The sequence below is a fragment of the Aedes aegypti genome, chromosome 1 (assembly GCF_002204515.2).
Source record: "Aedes aegypti strain LVP_AGWG chromosome 1, AaegL5.0 Primary Assembly, whole genome shotgun sequence".
Classification (NCBI taxonomy): domain Eukaryota; kingdom Metazoa; phylum Arthropoda; class Insecta; order Diptera; family Culicidae; genus Aedes; species Aedes aegypti.
This window is the reverse complement of record NC_035107.1, coordinates 139,845,891-139,870,591: the sequence shown is the minus strand read 5'-3', so window position 1 is coordinate 139,870,591 and position 24,701 is coordinate 139,845,891. Positions and strand designations below refer to the sequence as shown.

General features: G+C 42.3%; 1 protein-coding gene across 2 annotated transcripts in view; it reads left to right on the top strand.

Annotated features, from left to right (window-relative positions):
- Window positions 1-10,162, top strand: part of LOC5580104 (serine/threonine-protein kinase Smg1) — a 136,661-nt gene extending 126,499 nt beyond the window's left edge. For both annotated transcript variants that reach the window (XM_021848697.1, XM_021848704.1), the window contains exon 10: window positions 9,346-10,162. In XM_021848697.1, the coding sequence (XP_021704389.1) occupies window positions 9,346-9,545 (200 nt within the window). In that variant the 3' untranslated portion in view covers window positions 9,546-10,162. The remainder of the gene's footprint in view (window positions 1-9,345) is intronic.
- Window positions 10,163-24,701: the final 14,539 nt, after the last annotated feature.

Below are 24,701 nucleotides of genomic sequence, written 5' to 3'. Positions count from 1 at the left end.
GATGAACCTTCATGAAAACTACAAAAATCCGAATGCAACTCTGTCAACGCGACCGGTGCCGCTTAAAGTACCTAAGCACTAGGCTGTCCCTTATTTTTCGAAAATGCGAAATGTTATAAGTTCGTCATTGTAAAGTGCTCGTTTTGGTAAGAAAAAAATCAGGTAAAAATTTGAGGTCCGTAAGTGGACGCTAAGTGGTCCCCCAACGCACAGTGGTCCAGGAATCAGTTTTACGCGGAAAGATGCATTTTGAGCTTTAGAATGAAACATTAGACAAAAACGGTCTTCTACAAAGTTGTTTGTATTAGTTAAGCCCTTTGTTTGGTGTTATTGAAAATTAGGGTGGACCACATTTTCATATAAATTGTGTAACTAACTTTCTTATTTGTAGAAATTATATTATACATGCTTCAGCAAAGTTCTTCTTCTTTCTCGCATTACGTCCGCACTGGGACAAAGCCTGCTTCTCAGCTTAGTGTTCTTATGAGCACTTCCACATTTATTAACTGAGAGCTTACTGTGCCAATGACCATTTTTGCATGCGTATATCGTGTGGCAGGTACGAAGATACTCTATGCCCTGGGAAGTCGAGAAAATTTCCAATCCGAAAAGATCCTCGACCGGTGGGATTCGAACCCACGACCCTCAGCTTGGTCTTGCTGAATAGCTGCGCGTTTACCGCTACGGCTATCTGGGCTCCCTGCCTCAGCAAAGTTATAGACCATTAAATTTCAAGCAACTTTGCCAAAAAAAGTTTTTTTGTATCTCTTAAATTGACCGATTTAGAGCTTTTTTCCTGCAGTGACATAGGGTGGTCCGAACAAAACTGGTTTTCTGGCTCTAGAGTTTTCAATTCAAATTTCTCATCAAAGTAGTCTATGAAACACTTTTAGAGCTTTAAAAAATGCGTAATTTGGTGAGTGAAGAAACTCGCTATCTCCTTCCGTTTAGGAGTCATTGTTGTTTTTCTCTTAAAAACATGCCTACTTTGATTGTGAATATCTCTTATTGGGGCAAACATAAAAAATATCTTTTGACGGCATTCAAAAGACAAAAGAAAATTGTATATTATATCAAAAAATTACAGAAGTGTTATTTTTGTAACTCTAATAAAATGCCTTAAAGTTCAAAGGATTTTAAGCAGAAAAACTTTAATAACTTTTGAACTAAAATAGATATCATCAATATTTTTGCATGAAAATTTGCGTTTTGTTATGTTCTTAAAGTCGTTCATAGACCGCTTTGACGAGAAATCTGAAATAAGAAAGATAGGGCTCTAAAACTATTTTGAAGATTTTCATAGAATGTATTTCTTTGTTATTTTGCATTTTGAGCATGAAAATGAAATTTTAGACAAAAATGACCTTCTACAAAATTGTTTCTAAAAATGTAAGCTTTCATACTGTGTCATTTGAAATCAGGGTGGTCCACAATATCACACATATCATGTAATCAACTTATTTATTTGCAAAAATACTGGTATATGCTCTTAGGCAAAGCGGTAGAGCTTGAAATTTTGATCAACTTTGCCAAAAAAGTTTTTCTGTAGCTCAAAAATTGGACAAACTAGAGCATTTTTTCCTAATCATCGCAGGGTGGTCCAATAAAAATAAGTTTTTCAACTCTAGTTTTTTTAATATTATTTTCTCGTCAAAGTCGTCTATGAACGACTTTTAGAACTTAACAAAACGCAAATTTTTATGCAAAAAGATTGTTGATATCTATTTTAGTTCAAAAGTTATTAAAGTTTTTGTGATAAAAAATATTTGATTTTCAAGACGTTTTATTTGAGTTACAAAAATAACACTTCTGTAATTTTTTGATATAATATACAATTTTCTTTTGTCTTTTGAATGCCGTCAAAAGATATTTTTTATGTTTGCCCCAATCAGAGATATTCACAATCAAAGTAGGCATGTTTTTGAGAGAAAAACAACAATAACTCCTAAACGGAAGGAGATAGCGAGTTTCTTCACTCACCAAATTACGCATTTTTTAAAGCTCTAAAAGTGTTTCATAGACTACTTTGATGAGAAATTTGAATTGAAAACTCTAGAGCCAGAAAACCAGTTTTGTTCGGACCACCCTATGTCACTGCAGGAAAAAAAGCTCTAAATCGGTCAATTTAAGAGATACAAAAAAACTTTTTTTGGCAAAGTTGCTTGAAATTTAATGGTCTATAACTTTGCTGAAGCATGTATAATATAATTTCTACAAATAAGAAAGTTAGTTACACAATTTCTATGAAAATGTGGTCCACCCTAATTTTCAATAACACCAAACAAAGGGCTTAACTAATACAAACAACTTTGTAGAAGACCGTTTTTGTCTAATGTTTCATTCTAAAGCTCAAAATGCATCTTTCCGCGTAAAACTGATTCCTGGACCATAGTGCAACGGCCCTGAAAGTATTAGGCGCAGATGACCCCGTGCGCAAAATCGAGCTCGCTGCTCTAGTGCACGCAGCATGAGTATAATAAGCCACCAGTAACTAATTGTCCTGCGCGCGTTGATAATCAGCATAGAAGTTTGTTTTCTTTAGGATGATTCAAATATTACGTGACGCAAAAATTGCCAATTTTATACCCCCTCTCGCACCCTTTTGCATTAAAAATTTAAAACTTTTGTATGGGTCGTAACACTACGGAAGACCCCCTCTCCCCCCTGTTGCATTACGTAATATTTGAACGATCCCTTTGTAGTTCTGAATGTTATGTCAGCGTGCAGTGTTACGAAGATATTCACAGTATAAAATATTATTTTACTTGAAATTCTATGCTGATTATCAATTTGTTACTACTGGCTTTTCGTACTCACGTTGCGTACACTAGAGCAGCGAGCCCCGAGGAGGAAAGAATAACTTGCAATAACTTATGCATACCATATTTTGGAATCATACCATAATTAGATATTGTTCAGTTGTCAATACCTCATTTTGGTATTATAATGGTATTTGAAATAAATGTTTAAAACAAGTAAAAATACTTCATTTTGGTATTCGATAGGTATTGAGGACTTTTATATGAAAATCCATCACGTATTATTTAGGTATTACAATACCTGATCTAATTATCAGCTTGGTATTTGTAGAATAGGCAGAAGGTATTATTTGAGGTATTTTACCTCTTATGAAGGGCTTATTCATACCTCATTCAGGTTGTAAGTATTGAAAATTATCTGGTATGGAATACCTCAATTTGGTATTCAGTAGTTCTGCTCGGGGCTCGATTTGGCGCACGGGTGTCATCTACACCTAATACTTTTAGGGTCGTTGGGGGACCACTTAGCGTTCACATACGGACTTCAAAATTTTACCTGATTTTTTTCTTACCAAAACGAGCACTTTACTATGACGAACTTATAATATTTCGCATTTTGGAAAAATAAGGGACGGCCTACTAAGCACCTTAGCCCAAACTAACAGGAGTGCCAACCGGCACATCAGGATTGATGCCAGCAAAATCCTGATTATGGCATACTAGTCGCGATACAAACGGACAAGGCATGGAACTACGAGTAGGTGTGCTCTGACTCCGAGCACATTGGGACCAACGCCAGTACGGCCCAGTTATGTATACTGGATGCGCACGACTAAGGACAAGTAACGGTATATTTACTGGATAATATGCTTTGAGGCTGACAGCGACGACATTCTACTCCCTTTGTAGGGTCGGGTGACACTGGCCCTGTTCCCAAACGGCAACACGACGGTAATCATCGACTCGCCAGAAGTAGATTTTCTATTGCTTCAAACTACTTTTATTGGCTTATACGTTAAATTTTTCCTGTAAAGTTTACATTAGATTCATAAGTATTCCTGTTTTAGTTTTAATTTGTATATAAATAGTTCAATGTTTGTTTACTCACGTTTAGTGTTCCCGCCTAGTTCGTTAAGTCCGGAAATTACTATTTGTGCGGTAGTTTTGGAAATTTTGCTCGATGATCTGAACTGCTTACAAAAAACGGCAACTTATGCTTGCTAACTGTGATTTAACTCTGCTATGGATATGATTTTTGTTTATGCTACAAAACAGCACAGATTCAAATAGATTTCGTTACCTTTTGTATGCCACTGTTTCAGAAGACTCAAATTAGATTAAATAGACCGGAATACGATCACTAACTTTAGTTCTTATGCCGTCAACTACGATAGATATGCTCACCAAGATGCTCACTAACTTTGCAAATTTAATTAGTTCAATTTAGACTTCAAGTAAATATAAACACTGGATTTTCTACTCACTCATACACCCTCATTCTTCTTATTTCGACATTTTACACCTCAATGAATCTGTTTGTTTTGTTCCGCTTTCTGGAATTCCTTACAGTGCGCACACCTACTCAGATAGATAATATGGGTACTTCTTGGTAGCTGAGGCGCGTTCGCATATTGCGTAACAGGCTCAAAACGGCGAGTGGGTTAATGGCGCAGGCTGCCCCGTCCCGTAAAACCGTAGCAGGGGCGGAAGTAGCCTCAGATGCCATTACCTGATTTGCGCCGATCCGGCTCTGAACATAGTACCCCATAAAGAACTATATCAACCCTGCTTGCATGGATAACCATGGGATCAGAAAGGCGACTATTTCAGCGGAGTTTGATAGCGGCTCTTAGGGGGACCCATAAGGGATGATCAACCAAAACAAACAACTAGCGGAATGTGAAGGAGAGGCATCTGGACCTATCAGTAACCGGCTAAGATTCCCGCCAAGGAAGGAGGCAACCAACATCAACTTAAGTGAGAACAGTGTGGGCAAAAGCCTAGATAGACGTAATGCCAAGTAGACAGTGTGGGCAAAAGCCTAGTGAAGACGTAATGCCAAGTAGAAGAAGAAGAAGGATCGTAATAGAGAGTTCCTCCCTAAAATGCAGGTAGCTGCTGAGCAACTTGATGTCACCATCGAGTTTGTTAAGAGCAAAAGCAATATCAGCAAAGACCACGGGCGCATGGCAACGAAAACCCGTGGATACGAGTTGGAAATAAGAAAAAAAAAACAGAGAAAACCGAAAACGGAGCCTAAGGAGATCGCTAAACCGAAAACAACGAAACGTAGGGATTTAGGCGAAGCCCTCGTTATTAAAACGGAGGAAGCGAAATACGTCGAGTTCCTGAAGGCGATGTGAAGCACGTCCGCCTTTGGGCTCAGATGTGTGGAGCATAAGGCGGACTAGGATTGGTGAAATGATCCTAGTCTTAAAGAAGAACGCCAATGAAAAAGGTGCAGTCTATAAGCAACTGGCACAAGTAGTACTTGGCGACGAGGTTGATGCAAGATCCCTGATTGCAGAACCGGCTTTCCAGTGTAAAAATCTGGATGAGGTCACCGATGCAGCGGAAATCTCGGCTGTTTTCAAAGAGCAGTGTGACACCGACGTAGCCAATAAGGCCATCCACCTTAGAAAGGGCCCGTAGGGCATCCCGGTGGTGGCGATCAGGCTGCCGGTTGCAGAGGCCAACAAAGCGAAGAACTTGGGCATACTCAAAGTAGGCTGGTCGCTTTGCCGGCTGAGCATACAACAGCCTCCTGAAGTTTGCTTCAAGTGTTGCGAGAAGGGTCATAAGTCGTGTAATTGCAATGGACAGAAGTAAGAAGTGCTGAAAATGCGGCACCAAAGGCCAAAGAGCAAGCGATTGTAAGCAAATCGCTAAGTGCCTAATATGTGTCGACAGAGCAGACAATGGACACTTAACGGGCGGACCCAAATGTCCGGGTACAAGCGGAGTATCAAAGCAGCCAAAACGAAAGTTACACAGTTAAATTAAAACCACTGTGACCCAGCAGCCGCTTTGGCAGTCAGCCTCGGTAACCAACACTGATGTGGACTATCGGACCCATACCGCATACCAGCCAACATCACGAACTGGGTGGCGGATAGGTCTCAACAGCTAGCAGCTATAGGGAGGACAGGACGATATCCAATCCGAGAAGTAGTCTCTATCTCAAATGACGGTTTTGCGAAAGCAAAATCAACGGCGTTGTCTATTGCAGTTGTTACGCACCCCCAAGGTGCTCGATTGAGGAATTTTCCCACATGGTCGACAGGATGACAACTAGCTAATCGGCAGTCAAAGTGGGGTGGGGTAGCCGCTGCACCAACCCAAGAGGCCAACTATTGTTGGAATTGAATGTAGAGCTGGCAAATGTGGGTACAGTGAGTACCTTCCGCAGAATCGATTATCGACGTGACGTTTTGCAGTTCTAACCTTTTAGGTACCATGAACTGGCGCGTTGATGACGGTTATACTCATAGCGATCATCAATCGATTCGCTGTAGCATAATACCAGGCGAGCAGAAGGCAGCGCGATGTAACTCGACCCAAGCCCGAGATTGGAAAACAACGTGCTTCGAGGGCGAAGTATTCACTGAAGCCCTGAGGCGCAAACGGAACACTCTGGACATAAACGGTGAAGAGATAGGTAGCCAGATCCTATTCTTGGGACTTTTGATTCACTTCGGCAGTGTTTTTTTTTTTCAAAGCTACAAAGCGCAAATTGGGCCATAATATGCGTCGTATTAAAGCACTTCTTATTGTAAAGTTTCAGATCATTTGGCCGCGAAAAACCCCCATGTCAAAGTGAATCTTGGAAGTGCCCAAGTAGCTCTGCACCCTAGTTGCTGGGATATCACGAACTTGTGATGCTTCCATGCCATGAAAGGCCCCTCCTAGAGAGAACAGGCCGCCGGTATACAGGTGATGCGAACCAATTGCAAATCTTCGAGCAATCTGACTTTGGGCTAGACGAAGAATGCAACGCGCACACACAGAAGACAAAGTTAGCTCACAAAAAGGATCAATAGTCGAAAACGGGCATGCTTTGATAGTCTATGCGAGAGTGCCAATTCGAGTCCGTGGGGTGACGCCTACAGAGTGGTAATGCCTAAGACCAAAAGTGCCATAACGCCCCAAGAGAAGTCGCTCGAGTTGCTGCGATCGTTAATCGATGTACTCTTCCCGCATCATCCCTCAAGCCCATGGCCCCCAGCGCCGTATGTGGCAGATGAAGGAGAAAAAATGGCGTTGGTGACGAACGAAGAGCTGGCAGAGGTCGTGAAATCATTCGCGTTAAACAAGGCACCGGGATCCGATGGTATCCTGTATGTTGCCTTAAAAGTGGCAGTGAACGCTGCATTGATCAAGGAATCTTCCCGGATGTATGGAAGCGACAGAAATTATTTCTACTACTAAAGACGGGGAAACCACCAGGTGATCCGTCGGCGTTAAGATATATCTGTCTACTATTTACAACGGGCAAGTTATTAGAGAGGTTGATTCTCAACAGGCTAGTACCGTAAGGAGCGGGCGCTCTGTCCAACGCACCCGGAAGGTGCGGGCGACCTGTCCAACAACCAGTTTGGATTCAGGAAAAGTAAATCTATTCTGCACGCTATCCAGTCAGTCGTTCAGACAGCTGAGGTGGCAATCGAGCATAAAAGGAACGGCATCCGTTACTGCGCGGTTGTCACTCTGGATGTGAAGAATGCGTTCAACAGCGCAAGCTGGGAAGCAATAGCACATGCACTTCACCGCCTCAAGATACCGGTGCAGTTCTGTGGGGCAGAATAGCGTTCGAATTACCGCGGGAGTACCTCAAGGTTCAATCCTGGGCCCGCTGTTATGGAATGCGATGTACGATGACGTACTGAGACTGTCCCTTCCGACGGGTGTTAAGATTGTAGGCTTCGTTGACGATGTTACCCTAGTGATCTATGGTGAATCGATGGAGGAAGTAGAGTTGATAGCAGCGCACTCTATTTCCATATTTAAGGAATGGATGAAGTCTAAGAAACTAGGACTGGCCCGTCACAAGACTGAGGTGGTGATGGTCAACAACCGCAAGTCCGAGCAACGGTCGCTTATTTCGGTAGGTGATTGCACCATAGAGTTCAATCGATCCTTTAGGCATCTTGGGGTAATGATCGATGACAAGCCCAGCTTCGCTAGCTACGTTGAATATGCCTGTAAAAGGGCATCTACGGCTATAGCGGCGCTTTCGAGGATGATGTCTAACAGCTCTGCATTGCAAGCAAACGTAAGCTACTTGCAAACGTGGTGCTATCCATACCAAGGTATGGACGACCAATCTCGTCAAAAGGGCTTAGAACGAGCAGAAACCTAAAGCGGTTGGACAGCACGTACAGGATAATGTGCTTAAGACTAGCAAGTGCATACCGGACGATATCTAAAGAGGTCGTGTACATCATAGCCGGGATGACGCCCATCGGACTCATCATCAAGGAAGATGTTCAATGCTTCAGAGGTACCGCGACACGTGTAAAGAGGAAACTTTTAGAAGTTGACAGCAGGAATAGGATAACTCCATTAAGGGTAGATGGACCCATCGGCTAATACCAAATGTGTCTGATTGGTATGGAAGAAACCATGGGGAAGTGAACTTTCACTTGACGCAGTTTTTGTCAGGACATGGTTGCTATAGACAGTACCTGCATATGTTCGGGCACTCAGAATCTTCTGCGTGCCCCAATTGTGCTGGTGTGGAGGAAACAGCGGAGCATGTTCTATTGCACCCGTTGTCTGCTAACAATCGCTTGTTGTTTGGTTAAAATCGCTTGCCTATGGCCTTCGGTGTCGCATTTTCTGCACAGCTTACTTCTGTCGGGACCATTGTATTTCCACGACTTGTGGCTTCCCGAAACACTTGAAGTAAACTTCAGGAGGCTGCCAGCAAACCGACTCGCCTACCATACTAAAGGCCCAAGTTCTTCGCTTTGTTGGTCGTTGTAACCGGCAGCCTGATCGCTGCCACCGGGGTGTCCTACGGACCCTCTCTAAGGCGGATGGCCTTACTGGCTACGTCAATGTCACACTGCTCTTTGAGGATAGCCGAGACCTCCGCTGCATTGGTGATTTCATCCTGATGTTTACACTGAATAATCGCTTCTGCAGTCAGGGCTTGTTGTGCTAGTTGCTTATAAGCTGTATCATTTTGCTTGGCATCTCTCTTTAAAACTAGGATCATTGCACCAATCCTAGTCCGCCTCATGCTTCGCACCTTCAGAATCGCATTTTGCCTCCTCCGTTTTGATAACGAGAGCCTCGCCTAAGTTCCTACGTTTCTCTGCCTTCGGCTAGGATTCTTTTTTAACGCCGTTTCCGGGTTTCTCCTTACTTATCTTTGTTGCAATCGCTTTGCTCCCGTTGTTCCTGCGGAAGCACTGCGTGATTCGGGCTGTGCCGTGGCTCTTTTTTCTTGACTTACTTGGCCTTAGACGTGGTGTTGGCCTCTCCACTGTTGCCATGTTCTCTTGATCGTGGAGCTTGACTTCCATACACAAACCAAAAACGCAAGTACCTACTCACTTATATTTTTTATTTTCTTTTGCAGCACAACGTACCCAGAAGGAACAAAAGCGGAACGCATACGCTGTATCGGTGTGGCGTCGAATCCGGATGAAACTGGAAGGTAGAGACCCGGATCCAAATCGCCGTTGCACCGCACAGGAGCAAGTTGAATGGATGATACGGGAGGCGATGGATCCGGACAACTTGGCTGTCCTCTACGAAGGATGGACTCCTTGGGTGTGAATTCTCATGCAATGATAACAGGTAAACTTGGTCGGCTTAATTCTTCAACATACATCAAAACCCAGATGAGAGACGCGTAGCGAATGGGTATTCGCCATGGCGTGTCCGTTTTGGTTTCAACAATCTTCAGTCAGTAGACTGCTCACCATCGACGCGGGAGTCATCAATCTGGCAACACAGCAGAAGTGGCACCGCCATGGTACAATTTGGAGCTACAATACCTATGTCTCCGAATCCCATCATGCGTTTGACCAGTCTGCACGGCAGCCTTACCTGAGCTTTTGTTCGCTGTAGCAATAAAGTCCCGTAGATAATTGATTTCGGGTGGACCGCAACCCCAATGCAATACAGCGAATGATCTTAGGTCATTTTAAAATCCCTACCATAAAATAACACGACTTTTCCCCATAAAATTCGAAATGCATTTGAATGTTGTCCTGCGTAATATTATCCCTCAATACCGAGTCCCAAAATGCCACGAACAGGCTAAGAAATACCTTCCAACTCTCTTGTAACATCATAGAAGAACCGGAATACTAGTTGTTAGGTAAAGACATCGAGAGTTCAATGGGAATCGGCTCTCAAAACAAGGTATGAGGAGAATACAGAATATTACATTAAGTACCAACACTAAATGCAACAATATGAATCATAAAAAAGTTTTTCTTCAAACATTTAATTTGACTGATACATTTGTTTTTGGAAATTATTTTACAAATTTGAGTATTTTAAAAATTTATCTATATTTTTGTCATTGCCAAATTTTAAAATTTTTATATTTTGTTCGTCAGATTTCCGGAAATTTCTGTTATGATAGGCTTATTTTTTATCACTTTGGTTAAACACTAAGCTAAGAGCATCATTCTCCTGTGTTTTTTTTTCAACCCGTATCCGCTCAGCAAATGAAAAAAACGCTAAAATTCCTGCCATTTCGACAATTCTTGACGTTTCAGCGCCAATTGAATTGTATGGATGTCTAGTTGACCATTGAACTATTCTTTAAATGTGCGGTATCCGCTAAAACTTACCCAACTATTGATATCAATATGACTTCAATTCAACTTGTTTTTAGATTAAACGGTAGTGGGTCATTTGGCATAAGACCGTTTGGCAAAAGGTTATTTGGCATAACCCTTCTTTCAAAAGATACCTGTTCTTCATAAAAACATGTTATGCCAAATGTCCGTTATGCCATATGACCTTAAGCCTTAAAAGAACCTTAATCACCCAGACCCGTTTCAACTACAGATGTCATGTGAAAAATAAATTAGACAAATGGGCCATTTTTGGCCTTGGGTACTTTTTCTATTCTTTATGGGACCTCCAGGAACCGGTCCTAAATAGGTAAATTTTATTTTTCTTGCGAACTGACAAAGTGGCTGTTGAACTTCATAATATTTGTCTAAGTGTCTGATTTCTCACATGATTCCTCAGTCAAAACTATAAAAACAAGTTGAATTAGAATCAGATTCATATCAATTATTAGGGTGAAAGTTGACAGAAAAGGAAGTAACCCTATCTGACCTAGCGACCCACCGGAATAACTCCAAACCGGTGAACATTTCTCAGCATTTCAAAAGTCTTCGAAAAACTAGACATCCATACGATTCTGTTCGATCTAAAACCATGGCGATCCGTCAATACTTGCCGAAATGGTAGTAATTGGAACATTTTTTTTTTCATTTGCTGGGCGGATACGGTTTAAATTTTATTGTTATCAGGTCTTCGATTTTTTTTTTCAATTTTATTGACAGCGTCCTTTTCTTACGTAAAGCTAAAATTAATAATTTCTGACTCCCTCCCTTCCGTAACGTTTTCTGCATAACATATTGTGTTTGAGCCGTAAGGCTTCAGATTACTTCCTTCCTCCCCCTGAAGTGTTACGTAATTCATGAAAGGCTCCTTTGTAATCGATCCCAACCGATTGAGGCAATTTCCATCAATAGCATTAGTCCATTTTCTCCCAACAATCTCATGCTTCAAATTTGTTTGTCCCTTCATCGTTTATTTTAAAAAGCGCTATTGAAGTTCTTATATGACCCCACTAACATTACTCTATAGTTTAGAAACTAACTGATAAAATTCCAACGGCGCCCCATCATCCAAGAGAAAACAAAGCAAGAATATTAATGAGGCAAAAAACAAGCACATAAGTTTCTAACAGACTTCCCTTCAGTAATCCCGCGCGTCATGTTTGTTTTTCTGTGCTCATAGGTTCAGAATACATACATTGCTTATAAGCTAAAAACCCGGATTTTTTTTTAATGTGATGACAATTCCATGATATTATCAGCCAACGCGTTTTATCAATCAGCTTCATAACTACGTTGAAGTAATTATCTGACATGAACAGTTTACGTTTAACATTAACATAAATAAGTATTTAAATAACAATTAACTAAACTAGCAACAATACCGTTACACGATATAAGCAAAGGGGCCTTCCTTAGCCGAGTGGTTAGAGTCCGCGGCTACAAAGCAAATCCATGCTGAAGGTGTTTGGGTTCGATTCCCGGTCGGTCCAGGATCTTTTCGTAATGGAAATTTCCTTGACTTCCCTGGGCAAAAAGTATTATCGTACCTGCCACACGATATACGAATGCGAAAATGGCAATTTTGGCAAAGAAAGCTCTCAGTTAATAGGTAACTGTAGAAGTGCTCATAAGAACACTACGCTGAGAAGCAGGCTTTGTCCCAGTAAGGACGTTAATGCCAAGAAGAAGAAGATTTTTTTTTATTATTACTTTTTTTAAGGCACTTTGTGCTCGTAGCCACTACTGTGCCGGAATCAGTTTTATCTGTATCTTCCTTACCGATACAGTTCTATTTTTAACTAATCTATATTTACATCTGCTTTCACTCTCTTCTGCTCTTTTGCTCTCACACCGAGCAGGTAGGAGAGTGCTCTGCTGTTAGTCCAATCGATTTCCATAAGCCATAGTCCATTGATCTTGCGGTAGTTCGTTTTGCCGTGTTTCTGAGTCGTTTGAGGCTAGCTGCCTGCGAAGTGGGTCAGTTTGTCTCAGTCACCATCTGATACTGACGGAGGATGGATGTGCTCCCCTATGCACGGTCCTCCGTGCGGCGTCTTCTGGTGGCTGGACGGGTTATTTTTTGGAGGGGCTGGGAATTGAATCCATGACCTTCCGCTTATGAAGCGAAAGCGTAACCTCAAGGCTACGGACCCCCTTCTAGAAGAAGAAGATATAAGCAAAACTGTTTCAATATCAATGTTTCGTCAATATTCTCAATTTTTGTAGTTGTTTCAGTCCTCTAGGTTATTACAGATTCAATCGTGGGTGTAGTAAACGGGACGAGGTTCATTTTGAGTATGAAAAAATCTAGACTACTATTTGCAAGCTATCGACCTAAGCTGGATACGTAATCTGCAGAGACCCTATACGCAGCCACAACACGTCTTTTCACTTCACGGGAAAATTCATTGTCACAATTCACAAGAGCTCAAACGTAACCAAAATCTTCAACAAGTTTAAACACATCTTCATTAGCACCAACACCACTAGGCCTCCCTCTAATTCCACCTGCAACCATGTCCCTAGTTTTGATATAGTTAATGGTCAAACCCGAAGGATTTCTTCACTGCCCTGCGATCGAATTCAATGAGGTTGATATCGTCCGCAAAGCCAAGAAGAATATGCAACCATGTGATGATAGTGTCGTTTCTCTGCACGCAAGATGTCCTAATCGCACCTCCTTGGCTTAGTGGACGATATCTACCTCATTGGAGTCGATCGCAGGTCAGTGGAGAAGGCCTTCATACTTCTGAAAAGGGAGACAGCTAGAGACCTGACCGTCAATTCTACCAAAACGAAGTACCCCCAGTGCACCATATTCCGCTCATTTAAGGCCGCACGGGACGTCATCATAATCACCTTATCCATTTGAAGAAGCAAATCCCAAAAACCACTCCATATATCGATGCGAAAAATGTATCACTATGATTCTATATACCATCAGTGTACCAGTATCCGCTCATGCCCCTATTTCCGCTCACAAGAGTAAAAATTGATTTTTCATGTGAAAAATCAACATTTTTCGCACGGATATATTCTAGCAATATTAACACCTTTCAAATGAAGTCGTCCGAAATTATTTTCATTTGATAAAATAATTCTTTATATTGATAACATAAGACCTCGTGAGCGGTTATTGGGCCACTAGGAATTTGTGTGTGTTCCAATAACCGCTCATGCGAAAAATTGAACAAAATTTTGAAGAAATGTCGATTTTAGTATATAGCCCTTTTTTATTACAGTAGTAGATATGGTTTGACCACAGAAAATATCAGCATAAATAACACAATTCGAATTATGCATATTTTAGAAAGTTCGTCATGAAATCTGTTTAACGTGAGCGGAAATAGGAACACTTAGATGCATTTGTTATCTATCTATCTATCTATCTATATAAATAAAAATGGAATGGTGTTTGTATGTCACGAAATGGCTTATGAATGGGTGAACGGCTCGGGATGATTCTTTATCCGCTTTGTTCGTCAAGGGTTCCGACGTGTTTGTCTGTATAAAAATCCCATGATATTCACCAGAAAAATTGGAAAAAACGAGAGTGAACAGAACTGTCGTTTTGTATGGGACGATTCATAGCATTTTTCAACAGCCTACTTGATGGCAAGACGAAGTTTGCCGGGACCACTAGTTGTTAATAAATATTTTTTTATAAAAGTTTTTCAAATTCTTTTTATTTTGCCGCTGATTACCTATACTTGGAGCTACACTGTGATATATAAATAATATTGATCGACACAATAGTTATTTTCTAATAAACATTTGAACACATAACTTCCCTTAAATGAGCGGAATCTGGTGCACTGATGGTATGTAGTGCACAACCCAATACATTTTCAGCTTCATCGGTTCACTAAAACTCGAGATTTGCTTCCACAAAGTTTTGATGATAATTGTTAGAGTGAGACAAAAGATAGGGAAAATAACACGGTCTCCCGTGTCCCCTTAAGACAGGTGGGTGTTGAAATGTTTATTAAAAAATAACTTTTGAGTCGATTCGGGGAGGACAGCTTTGCTCTGAGCAGGCTATGCGCATCGAGCAAATTCTGAGTTGCTCACATTTGCTCAGAAATCAGCATATCCAGCAAAACTAACGTTCAACGCTCCGTCATCGTCATTATCGAAACTTCAAAAGCAATTTTTCTGTTCAAAGCTAAGAATTATTCGATGAAAATGTGCTCACTGTGCTCCGGTTGGAGAATTGAACACAGTGAACACATTTTCCTATAAATTTTCTTGATTTTGAACGAAAAAACTGCTTTTGAAAATTCTGAAATCAATGACGGATCCTGCACCCTTAAGGTCGCACGGGACGTCATCATAATCATCCTATCCATTTGAAGAAGCAAATCCCAAGAACCACTCCATATATCGGCGTGAAAAATGTATCACTATGATTCTATATATGTAGTGCACAACCCAATAAATTTTCAGCTCTATCGGTTCACTAAAACTCGAGATTTGCTTCCACAAAGTTTTGATGATAATTGTTAGAGTGAGACAAAAGATAGGGAAAATAACACGGTCTGCCGTGTAGCAAAAAGGATGAGGTCAGTCTAAGTGATTTATTCGACATTGGTGAACTGATTTTCAATTAGTACTGAATGATATTCCTGCACTTAATTTGAATTTATGCACGTCTAAAAATAAACATTAACATTTCGTCTATCTTTCATATTTCATATTCATAGAGACTGGACCAAGTATTTTTCAATGGTTTCAGTCAAACGTACCCCAGCTTTATCAAAATATTCGCATTATTTGCTGTTATAATGGAACCTATCTATTTGATGATACAGGGGGTTTGAAAAAGTGTTTTTTGTGTATGCTGGTCAAAACATTTTATTTTCTTGTAACGATCCCCACTATCCCTAGAAAAAATTTCTGGCTACGCCACCACATCATATAAATAAAATAACGAAAAAAGATAATATTTAAGTTCTTTTGTCAAAGATTTTAATTTTTTCTTAGTGATTCGATTATCCGGAGAATTCGATTATCCGGAGTGAAAAAAAATCGATACTCCGGATAATCGAGTCCGACCTTTAGTTAAATTTTGGTGCGACATTCCACGATCAATACATTTTAGGCAGATGTTGACGTCATAATCCTGGTGTTTCAGCGATCCAACTCATTTATACTTCCGTGAGTTGTTTCTATAATATGAAAACACTAATAAACAATTAAATTAAAAAAAAACCCTTTGATAAAATATTACGATGTTGTTGAGCACGAAAAACAGTTGCTGGTTTGAGAAGTTGTCAAAATGCGTTGCATTGTTATTCAGTGCACGGAATCCTCAACTAGACTTCTTTGATGTTTCAGCGATGCTGTATTTAGAAAGAATAAATACATCTGGGGGGTACATGGGTGGTAAATGACTGGACAATGCGTACCATTGGTACTTCGCGTACCTGCAGGTATAAAATATACCCCATTTGTGGTCCTTAGCCTCTTGTCCAGTAACTCCTATCCCTACCTCCCCGTGGTGCCGCCTGGGATACGAGTAACCGTAGGGAAGATCGGGTAACCAACCCTGGTGGAACCTTGGTCGTATGCTGACAGGGAAGGGGGGCTCCTCTCTTCTGAGGGTGTAGCTTATCAGAGCGTCTGTTCTCCATGTTAGGGGCGGCTCAAAACAGCGTCTGTTCTCCATGTTAGGAGCGGCTGATCATCGTCCTAGTGCCAGCGTGGGACTCTAAACAGTGCTGTGCACGATGATCCTCCGGCGAGACAGGGGGTTGGTGCAGGCCTTACAAGCCAGCCGTAAAAATCATCAGTACAGGAAGCATACAATGTAAATTCGGACCGGAACAATCGGCATAGACCCAGGCATCGAAAACGGACTAACGATTGGAAACTCGGATCATGGAACTGTAAGTCTCTCAATTTCTTGGGAAGTACCCGCATTCTTTCCGAATTATTGAGGGTCCGCAAGTTCGACATCGTAGCGCTGCAGGAGGTTTGCTGGAAAGGGTCGACGGTACATACGTATAGGGATGGTTATACCATTAGACTGGCCCAGCTTAGTATGGGAGAAAAATAAAGTTGTATGATTCCACGGGGCACCCCCCAGGATTATTCCTTGGGGTTAGAGGAGGCCTTTCTGAGAAGTTCAGCTCATTTGGTCGTTCCATGAGCTGGCGCATTTGAATTGAAGTTACTATGGGATTTTCAGCTCAAACATATGGAAAACAGCACATCATCTACTGTTTGGTTCAGAAAAATTGTTAATCACGTTCAATTAGACCCAGAATGTCAAAAACACTGCTTGATATAATAGCGAACAATATTGTAGAAGGTTGTTACATGATTAAAATAGATAAAGTTGGTGTTTTAACTCTCTGAAGTACATCATGCAATACTGCTTTGTGTTTCTTAAACATAGCTTGGAGGTAGCCACTAAGCGCATCATAGCCACCTATGACGGTGGGCGAGCGGAGGCACATGTCGCATGCATATAAGTGACTGTACGGGAGTGCTGATCTGAGCCTAACTTTCAACAAATGAAAGAGTAATGAAAATGAGATTAAATCCAGATACAACCTTCTGCAATTATGTTCATTAGGGTATCAACTAGTGTATTTGTCATTCTGAGTTTAATTGAATGCGAAAAATTAGTATACGGAACGAAACAGTGACAAAGGGTCAATTTTCAATATACTTGAGACGAATATCCCATACAAACTTCAAATCGAATGCGCCAGCTGGTGGAGCAACCAAATAAGTTGAAATTTTGAGATAGCGTTTTTCTTACCCTAAGGCTCATATCTAGCGGGTGCCCCATCGAGTTTTACAACTTTTTTGTTTGAGGGCCAGTCTACTATACCATCTACCAGAGCTGCGGCAATAGACATGAGCTGGGCACAGCTTTTATCGTGATGGGCGAAATGCAGAGGCGCGTGATTGGGTGGTGGCCAATCGACAACAGAATGTGCAAGTTGAGGATCAAAGGCCGTTTCTTCAATATCAGCATAATCAACGTGCACAGCCCTCACCTAGCAAGTGACGATGACGATAAGGACGCTTTCTACGCGCAGCTGGAACGTGAATACGACGGCTGCCCAAGCCATGATGTCAAAATCGTTATCGGAGATCTCAACGCTCAGGTTGGCCAGGAGGAGGAATTTAGACCGATTATAGGGAAGTTCAGCGCTCACCAGCTTACGAACGAAAACGGCCTTAAACTGATTGATTTCGCTGCCTCCAAAAACATGGCTATACGTAGTACCTACTTCCAGCACAGCCTCCCGTATCGGTACACCTGGAGATCACCCCAACAGACTGAATCGCAAATCGACCACGTTTTGATCGATGGAAGGCACTTCTCGGACATTATCGACGTCAGAACCTATCGCGGCGCAAACATCGATTCGGACCACTACCTTGTGACGGTTAAAGTGCGCCAACGACTTTCCGTTGTGAACAACATTCGGTACCGACGCCCGCCCCGGTACAATCTGGAGCGACTCAAGCAACCCGAAGTCGCAACTGAATACGCGCAAAGCCTTGAGGCAGCGTTGCCGGAAGAGGGAGAGCTCACCGAAGCCCCTCTTGAGGACTGCTGGAGTAGTCTCAAAGCAGCCATAAACAACGCAGCGGAAGGTGCCATTGGGTTCGTGGAAGCAAATCGACGGAACGGTTGGTTCGACGAGGAGTGTCAGACGGTTTTGGACGAGAAGAATGCAGCGCGGGCGATGATGCTGCAGCAAGGCACCCGTCAAAACGTGGAACGATACAAACAGAAGCGAAGACAGCAAACCCATCTATTCCGGGATAAAAAGCGCCGCCTGGAAGAGTTGGAGTGCGAAGAGATGAAGCAGTTGTATCGTTCTCAAGAAACACGTAAGTTCTACAAGAAACTAAATGCATCCCGCAAAGGCTTTGTGCCGCGAGCCGAAATGTGCCGGGATAAGGATGGTGGTATCTTGACGGACGAACGTGAGGTGATTGAAAGGTGGAAGCAGCACTACGATGAACACCTAAACGGCGCAGAGGAGGAAGATCAAGACAGCAGGAGGAATGGCTTCATCAGTACGGCGGATGAGGGAGACGTGCCAACTCCCACAATAGGTGAAGTTAAGGATGCTATCAAACAGCTCAAGAACAACAAAGCAGCTGGAAAGGATGGTATTGGAGCGGAACTTATTAAAATGGGCCCGGACAGGTTGGCCACTTGTCTGCACCGATTGATAGCCAGGATCTGGGATACAGAACAGCTACCGGAGGAGTGGAAGGAGGGAATAATATACCCAATATACAAAAAGGGTGACAAGTTAGAATGTGAGAACTATCGAGCGATCACCATTCTTAATGCAGCCTATAAAGTGCTTTCCCAGATCATCTTCCGCCGTCTATCGCCACTGGCAAGCAGATTTGTTGGAAGTTATCAAGCCGGATTTGTGGACGGTCGATCGACGACAGACCAAATCTTTATGTTGCGGCAGATCCTCCAAAAGTGTCGCGAATATCAAGTCCCTACGCACCACCTATTCATCGATTTCAAAGCGGCCTACGATACCATCGACCGCGAAGAGCTATGGAAGATTATGGACGAGAACGGTTTTCCCGGGAAACTGACTAGACTGATCAAAGCTACGATGGATAGTGTACAGTGCTGTGTGAAGATATCGGGTGCATTATCGGACCCGTTTGAAACACGCAAAGGACTTCGACAAGGCGATGGTCTTTCCTGCCTCCTGTTCAATATTGCGCTAGAAGGTGTTATGAAACGGGCGGGCTTCAACATGCGGGGCACGATCTTCAATAAATCCAGCCAGTTCATTTGTTTCGCTGACGACGTGGACATTGTCGGAAGAACGTTCCAGGTGGTTGCTGAACAGTATACCAGGCTGAAACGTGAAGCAGATCGGGTTGGATTGAAGGTAAATACGTCGAAGACGAAATATCTGCTGGCTGGGGGAACCGAGCGCGATAGAGCTCGCATAGGCAGACGCGTGACGATCGACGGGGATGAGTTCGAGGTGGTGGACGAATTCGTCTATCTCGGATCATTGATAACGTCGGATAACAACTGCAGCAGAGAAATTCGAAGACGTATCATCGCCGGAAGTCGTGCTTACTATGGACTCCACAAGACCTTGCGGTCTGGTAAACTTCACTTCCGTACTAAGTGTACCATGTACAAGACGCTAATAAGACCGGTAGTCCTCTACGGGCATGAGACGTGGACAATGCTCGAAGAGGACCTGCAAGCGCTAGGAGTTTTTGAATGACGTGTGCTTAGGACGATCTTCGGCGGAGTATGTGAGAACGGCGTATGGAGGAGAAGAATGAACCACGAGCTTGCGCAACTCTACGGTGAACCCAGTATCACGAAAGTCGCCAAAGCTGGAAGGGTACGATGGGCGGGACACGTTGTGAGAATGCCGGACAACAATCCCGCAAAAATGGTGTTCAACTCAAATCCGGCCGGTACATGACGAAGGGGAGCGCAACGAGCTAGGTGGTTTGACCAAGTGGAGCAGGATCTTGGAAGTGTGGGACGATCGAGGAATTGGAGGTTAGCAGCCATGGACCGAGTTAGTTGCCGTAACATTGTGGCGCAGGTCATGTCTTGAAGGACGTAGCGCCAGCAAAAGTAAAGTAAGTAAATACATCTTAATGAAGAAAGAGTACACATGGCACCGTAAAACGACAAAAAAAGTAGTCTTGTGGTTTCATTCACCATCGTTCTTCCTTGACCCAATCTCACACCCATTTTTAAAGTTTTAGACACCGTACCGAAAAAAATGATTTTTTTGTGGAAAAATCAAATAGATTCCGGAAAATACATGCGAAGTGTATTGAAAAGACTTTTAACCTTATACTAATATAACAAAAGAGAATAAAGTACATGCGTTATATTTTGCACAGGAGAAATTGTAAATTGTAAATTTTGTCTAGTTTCAACATACACGTTTGTTGATATATTAAACAAAAAACTACTGTTTCTTAAAATGTATATTGTGAATCATTATATGTAATAATATGTTCTCTAACATACGAATTATAAATTTTAGTAATATCAGCGTTATTAGCTGAAATATTTTATAAATCATATTTTTCCGTTTTGACCCAATCTCACCCCCAGACCCATTGTCACCTCCATCGACGGTACACGCTATGTCTAAACCAGCAGATTATGCAAATCGAATGTACCTCGGATATTTTTCCGCTAGAGTTCAGTAATTGGGTTATATTTTCATAATCGGAAGGTTTCAAAATATTCCATCGGTGAAATTTTTCCCATTCATTTTGTATAGGGTGAAATGTGCAGGAAAACGTGATTTTCATAGTCTTTATATGAAAAAAATAGCTAAAAAGCGGAAAAAATCAAAATTTCACCGATGGAATAAATAGCATCGAAAAAAAATCAAAATTGATGGAATCCTTTATGTTTGTTTGGAACACCGAAATATCATCTAATACGGTCTGTCTGAACACTGACCATATGTAAATAGCCCACTACAATACGTTAAGAAGGATATGAAAAGTAACACTTTCTTATGCTATTATGTAGCAATCAGTGGCAAATTGGAGTGAATTTGAAAAGCTTCCGTAAAACAATATTCAATTGCATTTATAACTGCATCCAAGTTTCATGACGAACATGGAACCACGTTCAAAAATAAGTGTTGAAGGAAGGGGTTGTAAAATGAATACCTTAAGGTTTCTGATAGAAAAACGAGGAATTTGTATAGTTCTTCCGCACAGCATCAAAAATAGGGATGTTATATATAGCAGAGACACGAATTCAGACTAAAATAGCTAAATTATCACATATTTTTATCGCTGGCGAAAAAGGATGCAAATGTTCATTTTACCTGCACTATGTGGGTAAAATGAACAACTGTGGGTGGTAAAATGAACATCACGCAAAAAACGTGAGCAAAACAAATATTTTCGAAAATTTTCACTGCATTTCCGAAAATATATCCATTAATGATTGTAACCCATTCAAAAAGAAATCTAAAGGTATCAAATATGACATCATGTCATAACGATATTCATCTCACTGAAACTGCTCACGACCTCAGAGCTAGATTTACATCAGATCTAATTTTCAAACGTGGTTTTCTAAAATCTTAATTTACGTTGATATTTCCACTTCAATTGACCTCCGTATCAACTCGAACACTCAGATTTATGCTCTTAATCGCCCGTGCGTGATAAAAATTCAATGACATTTGTTTTTTCTCGGTAATAGGCACGGTGTTCATTTTACCACCCCTGTTCATTTTCCCACCACTTCCCCTACATAGTTGCAGGTAGAGGTAGAGTCAGACATGGTGATGTAGGTGCTGAGGTAGTGTTTGATGGGGATGTGTTTGAAGTTGTTGAAACATTTGTTTACATTATAACACTTGTTCTCGCTATAATAATCGCTAAAGCAAATTTGATTCAGTGTCATCCTACCAAACTACATAACCTTGATTCAACTTCCCATGAAATTTGCCAACACTGAATGAAACAGAAAATAAAGCAGTCATTGTTAAGAAGCTCACGCGTGCGGTCGTTTTTTTTATTTCGCTAACGCTGAGCCCTATTCGGTTATACAGTCCACTCTCTTGGAGCTACATTTTTTGGTCCATGCGAGCCGAATGTGTGGCTGAAATCGGAAAATCGATTCGATCGCATTTCCTAGCGTGGAAATTGCGAAATCGCGAAGTGAAAACCGTGTATTGAACAGTTTGAGTAGTGAAAAGGAACGCCATTGAATCGGCGTATACGTTTGATCGTGTCTGGGAACAAAGAGTGCGAACGCGAAAACAAAATGGCGCTAACTGCGCACACTCCGAAAGGCAAAAAGAAGGGAAAAAATATGGCGGACGATGCGAATATCGGGAACGAGAATGAAGATGATTCGTCGCGTACGCTCACCATTAGCGAGCAACTCATTCAGCAGAAATTTAAGGAAGTGACCCGACAAAAGAAAGAAGAATTTGATGTGTTGCTAAAGAAGAAAGAAACGGTTGCGCGAAAACTGACCCGTATTCAAGTTGCTCTGCAAAGGCCCGAAGCAGCAGACAAGCATTATCTGCAACTTCAGGTGAAAATGTTGGAAAGTGCATACGGTGAATACAGTGAGTTGCAGAATCACATATACGACCTAAACACCAGTGAAGAAGTGCGTTGCGCGGAAGAAATGCGGTTTATTGAGTTCGAAGAGCTTTACAGTGTGCTTTACGTTCAGCTGACGAAGCAAATCGACGCCGTAGTGAAGAACGAAACGGAACCGGCATTATTTCAACCCGTTCATAATCAGCCGCATATCCCTCCGTTGAAGGCTCCGTTGCCAACATTTGACGGCAATTTCGAAAATTGGTTCGCGTTCAAAAATATGTTCCAGAATGTGATGGCACGTTACGAAAATGAAGCTCCGGCCATCAAGCTGTACCATTTACGCAATTCGTTGATTGGTGCAGCAGCCGGCGTGATAGACCAGGACATCATAAACAATAACGACTATGATGCGGCCTGGGAGACGCTCCGAGAGCGTTTCGAAGACAAGCAAGTGATCGTTGACAAGCATATTGATGCGATGTTCAACATACCGGCCATGACGAAGGAAAGTGCAGTTAGTCTTCGAAAGCTGATCGACACAGTTTCGAAGAACGTCGATGCTCTAAAGAACCTGGAACTGCCGGTGCAAGGATTAGGAGAAATGATGCTGTTGAACGTGCTGGCAAAGAAGCTCGACCTTGAAACTCGCAAGGCGTGGGGATTGAACCAGAAGGACAATGAATTGGCGGATTACCAATCGACGATGGAATTCCTCAAAGAAAGGTGTAAAGTGTACGAAAAAATCAGCCGTAGCAGCAAGGCTACAGTGGAAGTGGTGAAGCAAGTGCGATCCGCTGGGAAAACAGACTCAAAAGTGCATAGCCTTGTTGCTACCAATGAAAAGTGTACGCACTGCAAAGGAGATCATGAAATCTGGAAGTGTGAACTGTTTAAAAAAGTGAACTTGAGTGAAAGGTACAATTCACTACGCAAGAGTGGATCCTGTTTCAATTGTTTGGAACGAGGACACATTACAGGAAAGTGCAAATCCGAACGGTCGTGCAAGCAGTGTGGCAAACGCCACCATACGTCACTGCATCCCGTCGATACGTATCCGGGAGATTCATCATTGCAACAACCAAGTGTCGCCTCGAAGAGCGAAGCATCGAAGCCGTCGACAGAGGTCGCTAATACTACGGCAGCACCATCGACTAATGGATCTGTTCTTTGTTCGAACGTCGAAGCTGATCAGGACACGCTACTGGCAACAGCCATTGCACTCATCCACGGTGCTGGAAAACGAACGGTGCAGTGCCGAGCAGTATTGGACTCTGCTTCGCACAAGCATTTCATTACGGAAGCATTGGTAGCTAAGCTCGGATTGAAACGGAAGAAGGCTAACTATACGATCGTTGGCATTGGAGGTAACCAGCTAGCTATCCAGCACAAGGTGCATGCGAGGATCAAATCGAAAGTTAGTGAATACGAGTCACAGTGCCTTGAGTTCCTGGTCGTCAAGAAAATCACGGGTGATCTTCCGATGCAGCCTTTCGAAATAGCCCAGCTGAACATACCAGAAGACCTTCAGTTGGCTGATCCTGGATTCAATGTGCCCGGTCAGGTCGACGTTCTGATTGGATCGGGTTTATTTTTCAAGCTCATCAAACACGGACAACTGCAGTTGGCAGATCATTTGCCTGCTGTACAAGAAACTTCGCTTGGTTGGATTGTAAGTGGTTTGATTCCAACTAGCCAGATGGGCGTTGGCGGTACGCTCTGCACGATAGTAACCCAAGATGACATCGGTAAGTTACTTGAACGGTTTTGGCATTTTGATTCCTATGACGAAGCAGCTCCGGTGCTTGAGCGTTCACTTGAGGACGTTTGCATCGCGCATTTTCTCGAAACGCACCGACGTGACGAAAACGGAAGATTTGTCGTGCGGCTCCCTTTCAACGAGGCAAAGGAGAAGCTGGGCGATTCCGAAACCATGGCCAGGAAAAGGTTTTTTGCAGTTGAGCGAAGACTGGATAAGGATCCGGATCTGAAACGACAATACGTTGACTTCATGAGCGAGTATGCAGAATTGGGGCATATGGTAGAA